This window comes from Podarcis melisellensis (genome assembly GCF_964234715.1).
Source record: "Podarcis melisellensis genome assembly, chromosome: 15".
Classification (NCBI taxonomy): Eukaryota; Metazoa; Chordata; class Lepidosauria; order Squamata; family Lacertidae; genus Podarcis; species Podarcis melisellensis.
The window spans coordinates 1,008,903-1,030,062 of record NC_138532.1 but is presented as its reverse complement, the minus strand read 5'-3'; the positions used below and the strand labels follow the sequence as shown (position 1 = coordinate 1,030,062).

Sequence of the window (21,160 nt, the reverse complement as noted above, 5' to 3'; positions counted from 1 at the left end):
TAGAATTTTGAAAGACTACCTAATTCAACCACTAAAAGAGGTATGCAACGACATTATGGAGGGGAAAAAAGCGCCTGAGTCATGGAAAGAAGCCTATATCACACTTATACCAAAAACTGAGTCTGAAAAGACACAACTTAAGAACTACTGCCCCATATCCCTGCTTAATGTGGATTATAAAATTTTTGCTGACATTTTGGCTAAAAGACTGAAAAGTGTATTGGCAGAGGTTATACATAAAGATCACGCAGGCTTCCTCCCTGGCAGACATTTATCAGACAACATGAGGAATATAATTAACATTCTAGAAAAACTGCAGGTGAACATCAACACCAAAGCAGTGTTGATATTTGTAGATGCGGAGAAAGCCTTTGACAATATTTCCTGGAGTTTTATGAAGAAGAATCTTCAGGGGATGGGGGTCGGACAAAACTTTGAAAATGGTATAGGTGTGAGTGACAAGTTAGAGGGAGAGGAAGAGGATTTTGCAATAACTACAGCCTTCCGGATTGGCAGAAAGCAAGGCAAGAAACCAAGGGATTGTTTAATTACTCTTAGATCTAAGGAAGAAAGAGATAAAATATTGAATTTACACTTCCAGAAGGCATTGGTTATTAAAAATTCCCAAATACAGATCTTCAAAGATATTCCCAGATATTTTTTGGAGGTGAGAACACAATTTAAAGACTTAGTTGACTTACTGAAACAAAACATCATTCTATTCAGGTGGGAATTCCCACAAGGGTTATCCTTCAACTTCAAAGGGAAGAAAATCAAAATAAAAACAACTCAAGACAAAGAACACTTTTTGGAGAGAAACCTCGAGGACTTTCAGAAAGGAACCGTGAGAGAGAGGGAAATACCGGACATTGCAAACCTATCGTTTGGATTGAACCCAGCACCGACTGACGAGGAACAAGAACTTAGAGCAGTGGGTGGGGAAAATACCCAATAACAAAAATGTCCCTGCAACTTCTGAGTTGGAACTGCAACGGTCTAAACCATCCCCGAAAAAGAGATCAAGTCTTTCATATATTAAAGAAAGAACAATTAGACATAATCTGTTTGCAAGAAACCCATATTGCCAGGATATACAGGAAACCTTTGATAAATAAGAAATTAGGACTGGAATTTGTTTCCTCAGACAAAGTTAAGAAAAGAGGGGTGGTGATTTATGCCAAGGAAAAATGGGAACAAAAAATGATCTTCAAAGATGATGAAGGAAGATACCTGGCAGTAGAAATTCAAATTCAAGGAGAAAAGATTTTAATTGTTGGAGTTTATGCACCTAATGAGGGGAAGGCAGAGTTTTTTAAGAAGTTGCATGAGACTTTAATGGACTTTATGGATTCTAAAATCATAATGATGGGAGATTTCAACAGAGTTGTCTCCACAAATATGGACAAAGCTCAAAGACAAGTAATATCCAAGGATGGGAGACTACCAAAGACTTTCTTTGAACTCACTGACACCATGGACTTGATTGATATTTGGAGAACAAGGAACCCTCTGGAAAGAGAGGGAACCTTCTTCTTTGAAGCAAAAATGACCTGGACCAGAATTGATCAAATTTGGATTTCTAGCAACCTGGCACCAAGAGTGAAAAAAACAGAAATCTGCACAAAAACCTGCTCCGACCACAATGCAGTTAAGATGGAAATGAAATTAACAACGGCTGGAACCTTTAGATGGAGAATGAATGACACCCTATTTAGAGACGAAGAAATCTACCAAAAGGCCCAAAAAATATTGAAGGACTATTTTGAGATAAATTTGAGAACGGAGGTGGAAAAAAGAATAGTATGGGACGCAAGCAAGGCCGTGATGCGCGGATTCCTAATTCAGCAGAATTCTATAAAGAGGAAGAAACAAAATGAGAGGAAGGAAAAGATTTTGAACCAGATAAAAGAAGGAGAAAAGAAATTGAGATCCAAACCAAAGTCTCATGAGATTTTAAGAGAAATAAAATACTATCAGACGCAATACATGGAATTGATGAATCAAGAAATAGAATGGAAGATAAAGCAAATGAGGCAAAAGACATTTGAATCGGCAGGTAAATGTGGAAAACTGCTGTCATGGCAACTGAAAAAGAGACAAAAGTTAAACACTGTGACATCCTTGGAAATAGATGGGAAACTTATTAACAAACCAAATGAAATAAGTAATTGTTTTCAAAGTTTCTTTAAAAAACTGTATGCACAAGGGCCTACAAACGAACAAGAAATAGAGGAATTCGTCAAAAAATATGGATTATCAAAGATTTCAGAACAAAATAAAAGGATTTTGAATGAAAAAATTACAGAACAAGAAATAGAGGGTGCCATCCAGAATATGAAACTGGGGAAATCACCAGGACCAGACGGTTTGACTGCGAAATACTACAAAGCTCTTAAGGAATGGTTAATACAACCATTGAAGGAAGTATGCAACCAGATACTAGAGGGGAAAAAGGCTCCCGAATCGTGGAGAGAAGCATTCATCTCACTCATACCGAAGACAGAAACTGAGAAGCATCAAGTTAAAAACTACCGCCCTATATCACTCTTGAACGTGGATTATAAAATCTTTGCAGACGTTTTGGCGAAAAGATTTAAGAGAGTTTTGGTGGAGGAGATTCATAAGAATCAAACAGGCTTTCTCCCAGGGAGACACATGTCAGATAATGTGAGGAACATTATAGACATTTTGGAGCTGCTGGAGGTGGACATTAACAGAAAGGTAGTTTTGATTTTTGTGGATGCGGAGAAAGCCTTCGACAACATTTCTTGGAAATTCATGAAGAAGAATCTCCACGGGATGGGGGTAGGCCAAGGGTTTGAAAACGGTATAGGGGCAATATACTCTGAACAAAGAGCTAAGCTAATTGTGAACAATGTGGTAATGGATGAAATACCAATAGAGAAAGGTACACGACAGGGATGCCCTAAATCCCCCTTATTCTTTATATCTGTCCTGGAGGTTTTATTAAATATGATTAGAAAGGACCAGCTGGTAAAAGGAATACAGGTCGGAACTAAACAATACAAGTTAAGGGCATTTGCAGATGATCTAGTGTTAACTCTGCAACAGCCAGAAGCTAGTACTAAAAGAGTTTTAGAACTAATGGAGATATTCGGCCAGGTCGCAGGATTTAAACTAAACAAACAGAAAACAAAGGTGCTGGAAAAAAATCTAACAAAAGAGGAGAAAGATAGGTTTCAGAGTGAAACAGGGTTGGAAATAGCAAAAAAGGTTAAGTACCTGGGGGTAAATTTAACATCTAAAAATGTGAATCTATTTAAAGATAACTATGAAAAATGCTGGTTAGAAGTTAAAAAAGATCTAAATATATGGTCTAGGCTGAAACTTTCCTTGTTGGGCCGAATTGCTGTTATCAAGATGAATGTATTGCCAAGAATGTTGTTTTTATTTCAGACGTTGCAGATTCTAGACAAAATGGACTGCTTCAAGAAGTGGCAGAAAGATATATCTAAATTTGTCTGGCAGGGCAAAAAGCCCAGAATAAAATTTAAGATTTTAACTGATGCAAAAGATAGAGGGGGCTTCGCCCTGCCAGACTTAAGACTTTATTATGAATCAGCAGCATTTTGCTGGTTGAAGCAATGGCTACTTCTGGAAGATACAGACATTCTTGATCTGGAAGGATATGACAACAGCTTTGGTTGGCATGCATATTTGTGGTATGACAAGGTAAAGGTCTATAAAAGCTTTAAAAACCATATTGTCAGGAAAGCACTGTATAATGTTTGGAATAGATATAAGGATCTATTGGAAAGTAAAACCCCTAGGTGGTTGTCACCAATGGAAGCGAAAGCAGTGAAAAAACTTAATATGGACTCTAATTGGCCTAAATATTGCGAAATTCTAGAGTATGATGGTGAAAAACTGAAGCTTCAAAGTTTTGAGAAGCTAAAGCACAAAGTTCGAGACTGGCTACATTATCGTCAGATAAATGAGACATTTAAGCAGGACAGGAAACTTGGTTTTCAGAAGGAGAGGTCAAAGCTAGAAACAGAATTGTTAGAATCCAATACTAAGAATTTATCTAAAATGTATAATTTGCTGCTGAAATGGAACACACAGGATGAAATGGTGAAATCAGCTATGATTAAATGGGCACAGGATATTGGTCATGATATTATGTTTGATGACTGGGAACAGTTATGGACCACCGGTATTAAATTTACGGCATGTAGTGCCTTGAAAGAGAACATAATGAAAATGATCTATAGGTGGTACATGACCCCAGTCAAACTCGCAAAGATCTACCATTTGCCCAACAACAAATGCTGGAAATGTAACGAGGCTGAAGGTACTTTTTACCATCTCTGGTGGACCTGCCCAAAGATTAAGGCCTACTGGGAAATGATCTATAATGAAATTAAGAAAGTCCTTAAGTGGACATTTGTCAAGAAACCGGAGGCTTTTCTCTTGGGCATGGTCGGCCAATTGGTACCAAAGAAGGATAAGACATTTTTTATGTATGCAACCACAGCAGCAAGAATCCTGTTGGCAAAGTATTGGAAGATGCAAGAACTACCTACTCTGGAAGAATGGCAGTCGAAGGTGACGGAATATATGGGACTGGCAGAGATGACCGACAGAATCCGTGACCAGAGGAAAGAGACAGTGGAAGAGGACTGGAGGAAATTTAAAATATATCTTAAAAATTATTGTAAAATTGCGGACTGATAAGATGTCAAGGGGTAAGAAACAAAGAATTACAGCTGTAAATCTTAAACTTTAAGAAAATTTAAAAGGGACTTGATTAAAAACTGACTGATGAGTTGCTCGAAAAAACGGCAAAATAAGGATGTGGTGAAGGGAAGGTATGGGGAAGTCAAATTTTTGTTGTATGTATGTCCTTGACGTTTGTGTCTTGTTCTGTATTGTCTTTAATATGTGTAAAAACCAATAAAAATATTATAAAAAAAAGAAAAGAAAATGGTATAGGTGCGACTTATTCTGAACAAAAGGCTAAACTGATAGTTAATAACGTGGTGACAGAGGAATTTAAAATAGAGAAAGGGACACGACAAGGCTGCTCAATTTCCCCATTGCTCTTTATTTCGGTTCTGGAGGTTTTGCTGAATATGATTAGAAGGGACCAGTTGATTCAGGGTATTCAGGTCGGAGTTAAACAATATAAACTTAAGGCCTTTGCAGACGACCTAGTATTGACATTGCAAGAGCCAGAATCCAGCACCAAGAGGGCCCTAGAAGTAATCCAGGAATTTGGTCAAGTAGCAGGTTTTAAGTTGAATAAGTCAAAAACTAAGGTTTTGGGGGGAAATTTGACACCAATAGAGAGGGAGAGGTTTCAGAAGGAGACAGATTTAACATTGGTAAAAAAGGTAAAATACCTGGGGGTGAATATGACCGCTAAGAATGTGAACCTATTTAAAGACAATTATGAGAAATGTTGGTCAGAAGTGAAAAAAGATTTAGAAATTTGGTCAAATTTGAAGCTTTCCTTGCTGGGTCGTATTGCTGTTATCAAGATGAATGTACTGCCGAGAATGTTATTTTTATTTCAATCACTGCAAATTATTGACAAGATGGATTGTTTTAAGAAGTGGCAGAGAGATATATCTAGATTTGTCTGGCAGGGCAAAAAGCCCAAAATAAAATATAAGATACTTACAGATGCTAAAGTTAGGGGGGGGGGATTGCCCTGCCAGACTTGAAACTCTATTATGAATCAGCAGCTTTTTGCTGGCTGAAGGAATGGCTACTTCTTGAAAACACAGATGTTTTAGATCTTGAGGGGTATGATAATGTTTTTGGGTGGCATGCATATTTGTGGTATGGCAAGGTAAAGCGCATAAGGCATTTAAAAACCATATTGTCAGGAAAGCATTGTTTAATGTCTGGATCAGATATAAAGACTTTTTGGAGAGTAAAACCCCAAGGTGGCTTTCACCTATGGAAGCGAAAGCTTTGAAAAAACTTTATATGGAGGCCAAGTGGCCAAAATATTGGGAAATTCTAGAACAGGAGAAGCTTAAAGAGAAGGTGCGAGACTGGTTACACTATTTTCAAATAAGAGAGGTTTTTAACCAGGATAAAAAAGTGGGTTTCCAGGTGGAAAGATCAAAGTTAGAGACAGAATTGCTAGAACCCAATGCTAAGATTCTATCAAGAATGTATAATTTGCTGCTGAAATGGAACACTGAGGAAGAAACAGTAAAATCAGCAATGATAAAATGGGCACAAGATATAGGTTATAACACCATGTTTGCTGACTGGGAGAAGTTGTGGACCACCGGGATTAAATTTACGGCATGCAATGCCCTAAGAGAGAATATTATGAAAATGATGTACAGGTGGTACATGACCCCAGTCAAGCTTGCGAAAATTTATCATTTGCCCGATAATAAATGCTGGAAATGTAAAGAAACTGAAGGTACATTCTTTCACCTTTGGTGGACGTGCCCAAGGATTAAGGCTTTCTGGGAGATGATTTATAATGAATTGAAGAAGGTACTTAAGTACACTTTTTCTAAGAAACCAGAGGCCTTTCTCCTGGGCATAGTCGGCCAATTGGTGTCAAAGAAGGATAGAACTTTCTTGATGTACGCTACAGCAGCAGCAAGAATACTCATCGCAAAGCATTGGAAGACACAAGATCTACCCACTCTGGAAGAATGGCAGATGCAAGTAATGGACTACATGGAAATGGCGGAAATGACTGGCAGAATCCGAGACCAGGGAGAAGAGTTGGTGGAAGAAGATTGGAGGAAATTTAAAATTTATTTACAGAAACATTGTAAAATTTTTGAATGTTGATGACATTGAAATGAACTGAAGGGGTTCTAGCAACAAGGTTAAAAATAAGATTGGATTGATAATAGATAAATTAACTGAATATGCATTTGCTGAATTAATTTTCAAAAGGGATACAAAAAAGGGAGATGTGAGGAAGTCAGGAAAATAAGTGAATCAAAGATGAGAAATTAAAAAGAGGGATTTTTGTTTTTTCCTTTTAGTGTGTTTTGTTTTTTGCTTTTTTGCTTTTTCTACAAGTTAAGTGTTTGTATTTTTTGTATTTTGTAACTCTATATTTTTGTGTATGTGTTTTTTCTTTTTTTGTTTGTTGTTATTCCTAAAACTTAATAAAATATTATTTAAAAAAAATGAAAAATATGGAGTTAGAATGGGCCACATATAAAGGTCTGATTAAGGAAAAAGACAATAAATTGGTAATTAAAGATTATGAGGAAATTAAGCAACACCTTACGGGTTGGATGCAATACCATCAATTGCATGAAGTGTTCAGGCCAGATAAGAAAAAAGGTTTCTCAAATGAATCTTCATTATTAGAAAAAGTGTTATTACAAAACAAAACCAAGGTAATGTATGATACATTATTGGAGTGGGAGGTCAAAGACGAACAGTTCAAGGAGGTAATGATCAAGTGGGCTTTAGATATTGGGAAAACTATTAACTTAACAGCATGGGAAGAACTATGGTGAAAGAACTGGAAATTTACAGCCTGTGAAGTATTGAGGGAAAACCCAATCAGGATGTTTTATAGATGGTACTTAAAGGTAAAGGTAAAGGTACCCCTGCCCGTACGGGCCAGTCTTGCCAGACTCTGGGGTTGTGCGCCCATCTCACTCAAGAGGCCAGGGGCCAGCGCTGTCCGAAGACACTTCCGGGTCACGTGGCCAGCGTGACATCGCTGCTCTGGCGAGCCAGAGCTGCACACGGAAACGCCGTTTACCTTCCCGCTAGAAAGCGGTCCCTATTTATCTACTTGCACCCGAGGGTGCTTTCGAACTGCTAGGTTGGCAGGCGCTGGGACCGAAAGACGGGAGCGCACCCCGCCGCGGGGATTCGAACCGCCGACCTTTCGATCGGCAAGCCCTAGGCGCTGAGGCTTTTACCCACAGCGCCACCCGCGTCCCTAGATGGTACTTAACACCTACCAAAATAGCTAAAATGTGTAAGACAAAAACAAATCTGTGCTGGAGGTGTGGTAAAACAGAGGGGGCACTTATACATGTTTGGTGGATCTGTGAAAAAATCAAAAGCTTCTGGAACACAGTATATGACGAGCTTAAAAAAATGTTTAAGTGTAACTTTGTGAAAAATACAGAAGCTTTTCTACTAGGGATAACGGACACAGGTATAGCAAGAGAAGATCAGAAAATATTCCTCTATGCTACAGGAGCGGCAAGGATCCTAATTGCTAAAAACTGGAAAAAAAGAAATACTGTGGCAACGAAAAAAGAAACTGGCAAGACAAACTGTTAAGTATCATGAACTGGCTAGATTAACAGAGGCAATTAGAGATCACACTAGGCTGGAGTTTCAAAAAGCATGGGGAAAATGCAGAGAATACTTCGCAAAACTGTGCCCTAAAATATATACCTGGACTTGTTTCAATTAATGTCTTCAGGAGACTTTGTGGATATTTAAGAAAAACCTTAATAATTATTTAATAATAATAATAAAGGAAACCGTTTATAAGAAGTAAATAAGGAGGCCAGATACAGGATACTTCATTGTTTGTATTGTTGTATGTTATGCTTACTGTATGTTATGTTCCCGTTTAATGAGGGGGGATTTATGTTACGTTGTAAATAAAATTCCAATAAAATTTATTAAAAATAAATACATAAGCACCATCTGACCTTTGGGCTACTCAGAAACTGCTTTCTTTCCCCACACTTGCAGTCTCCCCTGAACACAACCTCACCTTTAATCACAGCATCAAACACAAATCAGTGACTGATGCTCTCTAGCTCTTGGTCCACACACTATTGCAAGCGCAAGATTTACATAAAGTGTGGGGTGGCTCACAGAATGCAGAAAAACAGGAAGAATGAGAAATGTTAAAAGCTAGAAATGTCCAGAGGAATGAAAAAAGGACTTTTGAGTTGTTTGTTTTTAAAAATATTATATTTCACCTTGGGGGTCGTGTGGACAAAAAGGTGATTCATCATTTTTATTAACAAATATTAAATTCCCAAACAAATTTGCAACAGAATAAGAGCTAGAAAAGAATTAATAACCAATAGAACACTTGAATGTGATCCTTTATTCTTTCTATTCAGCTGTTCTATATCAGCTGGGGATGGGATGTGGCTTAGTAGTACATCCATCTCAGAAGGTCCCAGGGTTGATTCCTGGCAACTCAATGTAAGGCTGAGAATATCCCCGTTCTGGAGAGTCACTACCACTCAGGGCAGGCGCTGGGGATACTGAGCTAGACAGACCAGCCGTACGACTCCGTATAAGGCAGCTTTGCTATGGTCTTGTTTCCGTGGATAATTAGCATTTTATGCGGCAGCCTTCCTCCAGCTGAAGTCCTCCTTATGTTTTGAACCACAGCTCCCAGCAGCGCCTGCTGCTAAGCTGTCCTGGCTGGAGCTCATGGGAGTTGTAGTCCAAAGCAGCAGGAGGACGCTGGGCTGGTGAAGACGGGTGCATGAGAAGAGCTGCCAGAATGGGAATGGGGCAAGGAGAAGCAGCTGCTCTTCCTGCCGCTGCTGCAGGATGGGAAAATAAAGGGTACGGATACACAGCTAGGGCAAAACCAACACTATATTTAAAATGAAAAGCAAAATAATACTACTGTTTTTTTAGTTGAGAATATATTTTTTTAGTGTGAATACTCTCTATAGTACTGTAATTGAAAATGTTTTAATTTGTGAATGTCTATGTGGGTTGCCTGCAGTGCTGCTCAGAGGAGAACAATTGGAGTTAATGAATCTGACGGATTTGGTTCACCGATTTCAGTGGGTTTACTCTGAGCAGAAGTTAGTTGGCCACAACCCCATTTGTGTGTTACAGTGGTACCTTGGGTTACAAACACTTCGGGTTACAGACTCCGCTAACCCAGAAATAGTACCTTGGGTTAAGAACTTTGCTTCAGGATGAGAACAGAAATCACGCATTGGCAGTGGGAGGCCCCATTAGCTAAAGTGGTGCTTCAGGTTAAGAATGGTTTCAGGTTAAGAACAGACCTCCAGTTGACAATGTTTCTTGGGATATCATGAAAAAATTGCTTGAAGAAATTAAGTTTGGATCTAAATTTTTAAAAGGAATACAAGCAATATATTCAGAACAAAATCCAAGTTAATTGTAAATCAGGTGATAATGGATGAATGTAAGATACAAAAAGGAACTCGACAAGGATGCCCGCTATCACCTCTGTTCTTTATTTTGGTGCTGGAAGTACTTGCAAGAAATACAAGAGCAGATAAGGAGATCACAGGGATAAAAACTGGAAAAAGTGAATTTAAATTGAAAGCATATGCTGATGATTTAGTAATTATAGTGGAGGGTACAAAAAATTCTCCTCCTAGAGTGATAGAAAAGATTCAAGAATTTGGGGAAAGTGGCAGGATTTAAATTAAACAGAAATAAAATTAAGCTGTTAGTAAAAAAATTGAAGGAAGAAGAGAAAAAAGAGTTGATGCAAAGTGGGTTAAACCACAGAGCCTATAGGGCTTGCTGATCAGAAGGTTGACGGTTCGAATCCCCATGATGGGGTGAGCTCCCATTGCTCAGTCCCTGCTCTTGCCAACCTAGCAGTTTAAAAGCATGTCAAAATGCAAGTAGATAAATAGGTACTGCTCCAGTGGGAAGGTAAATGGCGTTTCCATGCGCTGCTCTGGTTCACCAGAAGCGGCTTAGTCCTCCTGGCCACATGACCTGGAAGCTGTACGCCGGCTTCCTCAGCCAATAAAGTGAGATGAGCGCCTCAACCCCAGAGTCGGCCACAACTGGACCTAATGGTCAGGGGTCCCTTTACCTTTACCTATTGAGATAGAAGTTCATAAAAAAGTAAAATACTGTATTTTTCGCTCTATAAGATGCATCAGACCACAAGCCGCACCTAGTTTTTGGAGGAGGAAAACAAGAAAAAAAATATTCTGAATCTCAGAAGCCAGAACAGGAAGAGGGATCGCTGTGCAGTGAAAGCAGCAATCCCTCTTGCTGTTCTGGCTTCTGGGATAGCTGTGCAGCCTGCATTTGCTCCATAAGACACACACACATTTCCCCTTACTTTTTAGGAGGGAAAAAGTGAGTCTTATAGAGCAAAAAATACAGTACTTAGGGATATGGCTAACAGCAAAAAACATAAATGTCTACAAAGGCAATTTTGAAAAAGTGTGGTCTGAGATAAAAAGCAATTTAGAAATATGGAGCAGAATGAACCTTTCCCTACTAGGAAAAATGGCAGCGATGAAAATGAATGTATTGCCAAAAATGCTCTTTCTGTTCCAGACAGGCCCAGTAATTGCGAAAGATGATTGCGTCAAAAAATGGCAGAAGAATATTTCGAAGCTTGTCTGGGGGAGCAAAAGGCCAAGGATTAAACACAAGATACTTACAGATATAAAAGAAAGAGGCGGGTTTGCCCCCCCAGACCACAAATACTACGAGGCTGCATGTTTAGTATCGATTAGGGACTGGAGAAAACTGGAAAAGGAAGAAGCATTAGATCAGGAAGGTCATGATAACGGATTTGGATGGCATGCATAAAGGATTCTACAATCATATAATTAGGAGATCACTAATGAGGGTGTGGGAGAGATATAAAGACTTAATAGAAGAACAAACACCCTGGTGGGTATCACCAATTGAAGCTTCATTACTCAAACCACTTGGCAAAAAAGGGAAGTGGCCTACATATAGAGACTTGCTGAAGGATCAAGAAGGGAAATGGAAATTAAAAGATTACGAGGAAATTAAAGACCATTTTCAGAGTTGCTCTGACAACTACATGAGATGTAAAAGGAAGATAATAAGAAAGGGTTTAGTTCTACAACTTCTAGATTTCAAAAGGAAGCAATAGAAGAAGTGAAGCTGCTGAAGAAAGCATATAGTATTTTGCTAGAATGGGAAACAAAAGATGAGGAGGTCAAATTGGTCATGATCAAATGGGCACAGGATATAGGACATAATATACAATTTCAGGACTGGGAAAAACTGTGGAAAGTAAACTTGAAATTTACAGATTGTTCTCTCTTAAAAGAAAATTATATGAAAATGATGTATAGATGGTACATTACACCAGTACAGATCGCAAAAATGTATAAAACCGGGTCAAATATATGTTGGAAATGTAAAGAAAAAGAAGAGACTTTTTATCATACATGGTAGGAATGTAGAGAAATTTAAAATTTTTGGGAAATGATATACAATGAATTGAAAAAAATGTTTAAAATGACATTTGTAAAAAAAAACTAGAGGCATTTATGTTAGGGATTGTAGGACAAGACCTGCCAAGAAAAACAAAGAACTTATTTATGGTACAACAGCGGCAAGAGTCTTGATAGCACAAGGATGGAAGAATGAGGAAATCCTGACAAAAGAACAGTGGCAGGAGAAATTGATGAGCTATGCGGAGTTGGCTAAATTGACATATAAATTGTGGGACAAGGACAACTATGGCTTTAAGGAAGAATGGGAGCTTTTTACAAATTATCTAAAAGGACAACAAAATAAACTGGACTCCTTGGCAGGTTTTGAATAAACATACACAGATTTATTGGTTGATAACATGTTAGATAGATAATGTAAGGATATGTACTATTTTATAACATGCAGAGAATAATATGTGCTGAGAAATCAGGGAGGAGCTGAGGGCAGTCTTTGGTGGGGGAGGGGAGGGGGGAAAGGGGGAAAATTATGTATGCGGTTATATGGTTTCATAATTTGTTATGTTGAAATTGCTAATAAAAATATTTTTAAAAAAAGAAAAAAAGAATGAACCTCCAGAACGAATTAAGTTCGTAACCCGAGGCACCAGTGTTTAGAGAGCTGGCCTGACCTGCTCTTACGTGCAAGGCAGCATAGCTCAGCATGGCTGAAATGGCAGGAGGGAAAGAGCAGCAGGCCAGGCCAAAGAAAGTTTGGAGGGGTGGACGAGTGACCGATGGATTGGGGACGGGGTGGAAAATGGAAACGTCCAGCCTTTTCCCTTTAACAACTCATTGGCCACCGTCGCATTTCAGCAACATACAGAGTAACCACAGAGGTTTTTTTTACTTGTCCCACCATTTTCAAAAGAAAAAAGCATTGATAAAAAGCAGAGGGTGTTACCAACTAATTAGTACTTGTTCGTAATATCCATTAATTTTAGTGGGTCTACTCTGAGTAGCTGGCAGTGTATGAGAGCCCTTTGCCTACTAAGAGCACCCACCCCCAGGAGACTTACTGTATTTTTCGCTCCAAAAGATGCACTTTTTTCTTTCTAAAAAGTAAGGGGAAAAGTCTGTGTGTCTTATGAAGCGAATGCGTGGTCCCTGGAGCCGAATTGCCCAGGGGCGAAAAGCAGATCATGCTCTTTTTTTTAGAAAAAGGGAAGTGGGTGTTGAAACAAAGCCGCTAAGCAGCTGATCAGCAAGAGATCGGAGGGAGATAAGGGACGCTAGCGATAAAGAAGGCTGCCTGGGAGCGGGGAGGTAAAGACAGTGAACTTGCAAGGAGAGGAGACAGGAAGACTAAAGCAACGAGGAGTGAAATTAGAAGAAAAGGAGAAGCAAAAAACTGCTCCAGCTAAGGAAAAGACACTAAGGCAAACAAGAGGGAAGGGAGTGTTGAAAGGAAAGAGCTGATCGGTGGGATCAGGAGAGAGATAAGGGATGCTAGCGATAAAGGAGGCTGCCTGGGAGGGGGGAGGTAAAAGCCCATGGATCCTCAGGATTTTTACATTGGGTCACCCCAAATTCACCATCAGATCACATAGCATGTCCATGGCTACAGCCTGCACCAAAAAAATCATGCATCCACTGTTTCCTGGGGCTGCAGTGGTGCAAAAATGTGGTTACAAAGCACGGATCCACATGGATCCTCAGGATTTTTGCATTAGGCTACCCCAAACTCACCACCAAATCACACATCTGTGGCCACAGAATGATCCACAAAAATCATACATCCACTGTTTCATTCAGAATATTGTTTTTCTTTATTTCCTCCTCTAAAAACTAGGTGCGTCTTATGGAGTGAAAAATACGGTGATTATGTGGGGCTCTCTTCTCTTTGTGGAAGCCCCACAGCTACTGTATTAGGTCTCCCAGTGAGGTGTGAGGAGGTTTTAAAAAGTCATTTGTTAAAAAAAGAAGCTGAAAATACAAGAATAATTTCAAAAGTAAGGGATAGCTGGGTTAGCTAATAAGAAAACTCTACAATACACCATTCGGCAGTATCTATTAGGCCTAGCCAAAATGTCACAAAATAGCAGGAAGCTTTCAGTTCTCTAGAACTAGTGATTAGGCGAGGTGCTACCTAAAGTAAGGAGAAAGTTTCAGGCTACATATATCTCCGGTGGATGCTACAGGTATCGGTTAACACCTCTATGAATCTGGGATAAAGAAGTAATGCTGCCCCCCCCCCATTTGCGAGAACCTAAAGGCTGGCTGTAGCCAGATCCGAGGAAAACCAGCCTCCAGAAATGTTTTGAGATTCAGCAAACTTGAGGAGGGCCCCCAAGCAGCTGACCTGGCACCTCCATGCACACCTTGGGACACCAGCCACTGGTGGTGATGGAGCAATGAGGAAGAAATAGGAGGGGATCTGGCAGCCTTATACTGATTGGACAGTTGCTGGAGCAGACGTCTACAGAAAGTGGAAGAGGCGACATGCAGATAGCAGGGGCCTCAGTCAGGGAGACTTTTGTGGAAAGACTCTGCTATTCTGCTACAAGGTGAAGTGAGACAGGACTCAACCTGCCGTGTTTCAGGTAGTTGATTTGGGGTGTTGCAAAGGGAAATGCAGGAGCAAACATAGGAGATGAGAAGCTGTTTCATACAGAGTGAGACCACTGGGTCCATCTAGCTCAGTACTGCCTGCACTGACTGGCAGTGGCTCTCCAGGATTCCAGGCAGTGGACATTATTAGCCCTATCTGGATGTGGTTGGGATTGAACCTGGGGCCTTCTGCAGGCACAGCCAAAGCTCTACCCTGCAGCCATGGGCCTTCTGCAAGGGGCAGAGATCCCCCAAGGGGAGAGAGACTCCTGGGGCACAACCCACGGGGGTGTTCTCCCATACAAGCCGCAGAGGAGCACAGTGCCTTGTATCTGGTCTTGAACAGTGAGAAGTGGCCACCAGTTCAATGGGATGCATCAAGTCCCAACATTTTTGAAGGCTGGCCGTGTTTGTGTGCAACTGAATTGGCTGAACTGGATTGATCACAAAAAGCTTTACTTGCTGGTGTTAAAGGACTCGTAACCCTACCTATCGGATAAGCAACCAAGAGCAAAAAGACCACAGAATCATTAGGGCACATTTCTCATGAACTATTACACCCTTCCCAAGCTTACTTCGGATTTCACCCCAAAACAAATACTTAAATTGCTGCCCTGACCATATAGACACTTTCAAGCAGATCTGATTCTTGTCTTTTGCACAAGTCTTCTTATTCTTTAGTGATCACTCGTAGCCAAAACACGGTTTTAACAATTCTGGATCCACACGTCCTTCCACAGTGGGGACATTGGTTTCTGGGTGGGAGTTGATCATGATGTGGATTTGCCAAGTGTGACCTTTTTGCACAAGTATGACCTTTTTGATCACTTGCCTTCCATCATCATTTTTTCTCATTTAAATATCTTATAGGCATAGTAGTCACATGAAGATTTTAAGTACTGATTTCCACAGTTTATCTGAATTCCTGATGTTCTAATTTGAAGGTTCAGATACATTTAGATTAGAATCTAGATAAGTCAGGTATGAGAAAATATAAACTGTTGATCCTACTTGCTCCTACAATGCACAGACAAGATTAACTTTATTTTTACACAATTGCCTTATCAGGACTCTTGAGGTTCTTCTAGGAACTCAAAGATCCAGACACTTAACTGCTCAACTCAGACCAAAAGGATTGGTGACCCAGAAACAGAGACAGTTACAGTATAAGGTTCAAATTTGCAGTGATATTATAAAGTAGCCCTTCAATCCAATGAACATGCTATGCCTCTGCCTTATGAACCCTCTTCTGCTGCAGCGTTTTCAAGCTCCTGATCCAACCACTGACCTCAGGCCAGAGAACAGATTGAGGTACAGTTGTCTACAGCCCCAGTGGGGAAATGGACCAAAGCCATCCAGGTGCAAACCTCTGCTGTGCCCTTTCATCTACTGCCAGCCGTGAACAGGATCCGACTTTCTCTTAAAACAGAAGAACTTCTTCCAAGGTACCATTTGAAGAACGTTCGTAGTCAAGAGGATCAGCAAATCCCAGCTACCAACCCACAGTCTCCCGACTCCAAGACAGACATATAGAAGACACCCAAGACATTCACAAGCCTAAGTTCAATTCGCAATGAATATATGCATCAGATAACAGATTGCAAAACAAATAGCTTTTGTTTTCTTTCATCTTTAAATGAAATTCCTTTCAAAGTGTCCAAAATTTGTTAAGTGGTTTGTTTGCTGTTTGAAACTGCATGTCTAAAATTCTATTTCAGAAAATAAGAATTAAATTTAAAACAAACAATTACACAAAGACATAGGGGGTATTCTCTCAGCTCCATCATTTATTGCAGAGCTTATAAACTAAGTTAAGTATCTACTTGAATTATGCCTGTTACTCAAATGTAAAATTTTTGAAGAGTGCATTTACTCTTAATGTTCTTGTACATGCAGATAGGACAAAATATGTATTTATTTCTGAACATTTCTGGAGCGATGCTAAAGGCAATTCAGCTTTGTTCTTGTGAATGCTCTACCACGTTCCTTTTGATTCACCAAGAGAACAAAAATACCACTGAAAACTGAAGCACATCTACAGCTGGCAATGGCACAAGAGGTACTAACTAGCACGCCTACCTTGCTCAGGCAGAGTTTGTGCTGGTCTTGCCATGGACAGTGTGGCTGTGACCAGCACAGCCCAAAGAATGAGGCACTTCCAGGTAAACATCCCAGTTCTCCTGCTACTGGATGACCACTGAGCTCTCAGACGCCATGAGGGTGTGCAGCTTCGGTGCCTGTTTGCAAAACGAGAGAAGGTGGTGGGGTCTCACTTGTTCTCCAAGGTGCAGACTTTCAAACACTGTAAATTCAAAAACAACAATTAATGTACAGGAAAATAATTATACTACTGTCCTCAATATCTCAATTATTTTCTCCAATAGTCTAAAATCAGGACTTTTTGTGCAGTGTTTGTGCACTTTTGTGTCTGAGCAAATTTAAGGAGTGAGGCAATCACACTGCAGATTCAAAATAGTGGAAAGGAAGAGGGGACTGAAGCTATGAATTGGGACTGGGGAACCTCTGACCCTCCAGATGTGGCTAGACTTCTACTCCCATCATTCCTAACCACTGGCCATGCTAGTTGGGGCTGATGGGAGTTGGAGTCCAACAACATCTGGAGGGCCACACTTTCCCCATCCCTACAACAAATTCCCGAGGCAGAAATCTCAGTTCCTCACTCAACTAAAATTCCCAGGCACCTTTGGGAGAAGCCATGCCTGTTAAAATGGTGGCAGGGAGTTGGTCATGTACACTGACATGAATTCTATCAGCAAGTAAGAGCAGCAAGCAATTGTTATTAGGCCCAAATAAAAGTAAATGTGTATAAAAAACATTATTTTGTTGCAAAATAAAATAAATATTCTGCTATTGCTGCTTTTGGAATTTTTTCTCAATGGATCAGCACTGCTGGTTGTGGCTTTTATAGTTTAATCCACAGTAATTTCTTTGTGATGGCCTATTTATACATGGTATCACCCAGTGTTCAGAGTTAAATTATAAACATGCATACATAAACAAGCCCCAAACTCCTATGAAGAGGGTGTTTGCAGAAACAAAACTCACAAGATCACAATACAACCACAAGCCTGAGACCCACTGAGATGGCTCCACTATTCTAACAAAACAGAATCAGAACACACTGTCTTCTTTTTGTACTGTAAATAAGCCTGACTATGCGGTTCATTACAATTTTGTTGGTTGTCACTTTCTTCTCCCAGCTGCAATGATGGAAGTTCTAGCACCTAGAAGTTGTGAAACTGTGTAGATCACATCTGGCAGTACTTTTATTTATGTCGTACATTGATAGCCTCACATCAAAGAACTCCAGGTGATACAGCTGAGGTTTGCAGGTTCCCCTTCAGACGCTGACCAGACCCATGCGCTACACCTTGTACTGTCCACCATGTCCTCAAGCCAAGAGTATAAGTGAACAACAAATTCACACACAGCACAGCAGAATAACCAGCTTAGACATATTGGAGCACCGGGTCTAGTGCGCCCTCCAGATGTCTTGGACTACAACTCCCACCAGCGCCCAGCTAGCACAACATCCACAAAATCTGGAAGTTGGGGAAGATGACACTAAATTTTTGTTCTTTCAAAAAAAAAAAAATCTTATTCCCAAAGATAAGTTGCTACCTTATTCATCACTGGCTAAAGAAAACAGCACAGGATCATTTCTATAAGAGATGCCTTGGTCTATTCTACCAACTTTTAAATTTGTTGTTGTTGTTGTTTTATGACTCATTCTACAGCCAAGCAGGCCCTCAAGGCAGCTCACAAAAAATAAAATTAAAAACCAGTACAATGCCAAAGGACAAATAATTACTATTTAAACTTAATATAAACATTCAGCGGTTAGCCCATACCAAAGACTCCCTTTGCCAGCCTCCTCCTCTCTCCCCAGGCCTCCCCTGCCTCAACTCCCGCGGAGGCACGGGCAGGTTGCTGGAAGGTCTCGGTCCCTGGGTGGGTGCCAAGCCATCTTTGCACAGGGACAGTGGGGAAGCGCCTGGGTAGAAGCTGGATGCCAGACCAAAGTCTGCTTGGTTATCTTGCCCTCCCAAGCCATGGCGCCTGGGACATGTATACTGATTCCGGCAGTTAAACAAACGCTGGCACCAGACCTCTGAGCAAAAGAGCTGCCGCCAGACCCAGATCGTACATTTTTAAAATAGCTGGCTTAAAATGTTAAATCGTTTTGCTAACAAGTGAAATACGTGGCTGAAGGGTGTCTGGTATTTTCAGGAAACAACCGCCCTCTCTCTTAAAAGTTTCTGTTTATCAACCCTCCTCGCTACTTGAGACACAACCCAGCAGAGGATTTCCCTTGCAACCAAGGCTCTTTTCTAAGAGAAACCTGCCGGACAGAAGGAGAAGGGGTAGCTTAGGGGAAGAAGGCTCCAAACCCTGAATTTTTGTCCCCTGAAACAGCTCACGGATGGCTCAGGGAAGAGTCACAGGGAAACCTGTCCTGGCTTCCCTGAGTGCCAGGTTCATACTTCCAGCATGAATCCCAAGGACAAGTCACGAGAAAAGAGGCCCTGGAGACACTGAAGTGGCGTCAGCAGGAAAACATGCACTTCTCAGCCAAACTGGAAGGCGTGTGGGAGCAGGGGGCGTGCAGAGGCCCAGTGGCCTCCTCCCCGGGAACAGCAAAGGAGGAGGAAAAGGAGCAGGTCCTCCTGGGGAGATATTAATGACAGCTGCCTTTGCCCAAAGCACCACAGAAACCAGCTTTGTGAACTTTGTGCAACAGCTAAAAGGAGGGCAGGCAAAGGAAAAGAGGCATCATAGAAACCTGGGGGATTTACATCTTGTGTGTGTCTACTCAGAAGTAAGCCTCACTAGAGTTCAATGGGAACTGGTCCCAGGGGAAGCAGGCATAGGATTTCAGCCTATTAAAATATTTAGGAGATCTATCATGTGGAGAACAAAGTGGAGTGGAGGATATTGGCCGCATTCTCGATGAAGTAGCAAAGCTGAATCCAGGCTGTAGAATCATAGAATTGTAGCGTTGGACGGGACTCCCAGGGTCATCTAGTCCAACGGCCACAATGCAGGAATCTCAGCTGAAGTGACCGCAGGTGGTGAATCACTTGACAAAAGAATCCCCCACTCTCCCAGAATTCCCTGCATGTATTAAAGTAGCATTCCAGGGAGAAAGCTTGCCTAGAATTGCCTTCCCTAAATTTGCGTGGAATATGATTCCTTCTGCCGTCTTAAGTGGTACAGCTAGACCAGAGCTGGCTCCAGATTGTGGTGCCTCCTTGGGCAGATGCCTCAATGGACCCTCCTCCCCTAGAGAGGGAAACGTAGGAAGCCTCCTCACACGAAGACCAACCTCTTGTCCATCTAAGCCAGGGGTAGGCAACATAAGGCCCAAGGGCCGGAAGTGGCCCAATCACCTTCTCAATCCGGCCCGCGGACAGTCCAGGAATCAGTGTGTTTTTACATGAGTAGCATCTCTGGGTTGCTTGTGGGGCATAGGAATACATTCATTGTTATTTTTCAAAATATAGTCCAGCCCACCACATGTTCTGAGGGACGGTGGACTGGCCCACGGCTGAAAAAGGTTGCTGACCCCTGCTCTGAGTACTGCCTGCCCCGTGGCAGCAGCTCTCCAGGGTTTAAGGAAGGGGACATTCTCAGGGATTGAACCTGGGACACCTCCCATGCCAAGCTAAGGTCTAGCTCTTCGCCAGCATTGCCAGCACCTGCTTCTTTTTCTCCCCCTCATGGCTACCACCTGCCTGCTTGCTTGCCTGCGAGACAGAAAACCAAGGAGTGAAATCTCTGCTCTTCCTTTCACCTCCGCGATTGCCCAGGAGCAAGAGGCAGCAAATAAGCAGATGACGAGAAGATGCAGGGGGACTTTGCCAAGGGCCCCCTGTTGGGTGTGCACCCTCAACAGACGCCCAATCCGACCAGCCACAGATACCACTCCTGAATGGGCCAAAGGTTCACCATCTTAGAAAGACACTTCCTTTGATAGTACGCTAAAATCAAGACAGGCCAGTCTGCAGGCATGCTTATAAAGCACAGGCAAACACTTTTGAATTGTCTTTCACACTGAGGTTAAAGAGAAGTCTAAGCCAGAAGTCTACAGCTGAAGTGACACACTTATAGAAACTCTGTCCCTATGGGACTTATGGGACAAGGAGAATTCTTTCAAAAAAGGGATACGTGGAATCTCACAGAAGGGGCTATGCAAAGTGTAAAAGGTCCTGGAAATGAAGGCTGCACATGCCCCCCTCCACCCAATTCGGATCCCAATCCAGTGCTTTGGAGCAGCACAGACCTGAACCGGATCCAGGACCTGAACTGGTTCCTACGCCTTGCACAGAGTGTTGCAGAGCTGTCTGGTGGCAAGAAGAAGGGAGAATAAGATGCTCTGGCAGCCTGCATGGCTCTCCTCTCCCTCCCAACTGCATGTTTGATCAGGA

At 41.3% G+C, this 21,160-nt stretch overlaps 1 protein-coding gene and 1 long non-coding RNA gene across 8 annotated transcripts in view; one reads left to right on the top strand and one right to left on the bottom strand.

Moving 5' to 3' along the window:
* Positions 1-21,160, top strand: part of LOC309358284 — a 439,047-nt gene that overhangs the window by 226,034 nt on the left and 191,853 nt on the right. The gene's annotated exons all lie outside the window — the stretch shown is intronic.
* FGFR1 (fibroblast growth factor receptor 1) overlaps positions 1-21,160 on the bottom strand; it is a 112,658-nt gene that overhangs the window by 71,257 nt on the left and 20,241 nt on the right. For all 7 annotated transcript variants that reach the window (XM_081890898.1, XM_081890897.1, XM_081890900.1 and 4 more), the window contains exon 2: positions 16,791-17,013. In XM_081890898.1, the coding sequence (XP_081747024.1) occupies positions 16,791-16,881 (91 nt within the window). In that variant the 5' untranslated portion in view covers positions 16,882-17,013. The remainder of the gene's footprint in view (positions 1-16,790; positions 17,014-21,160) is intronic.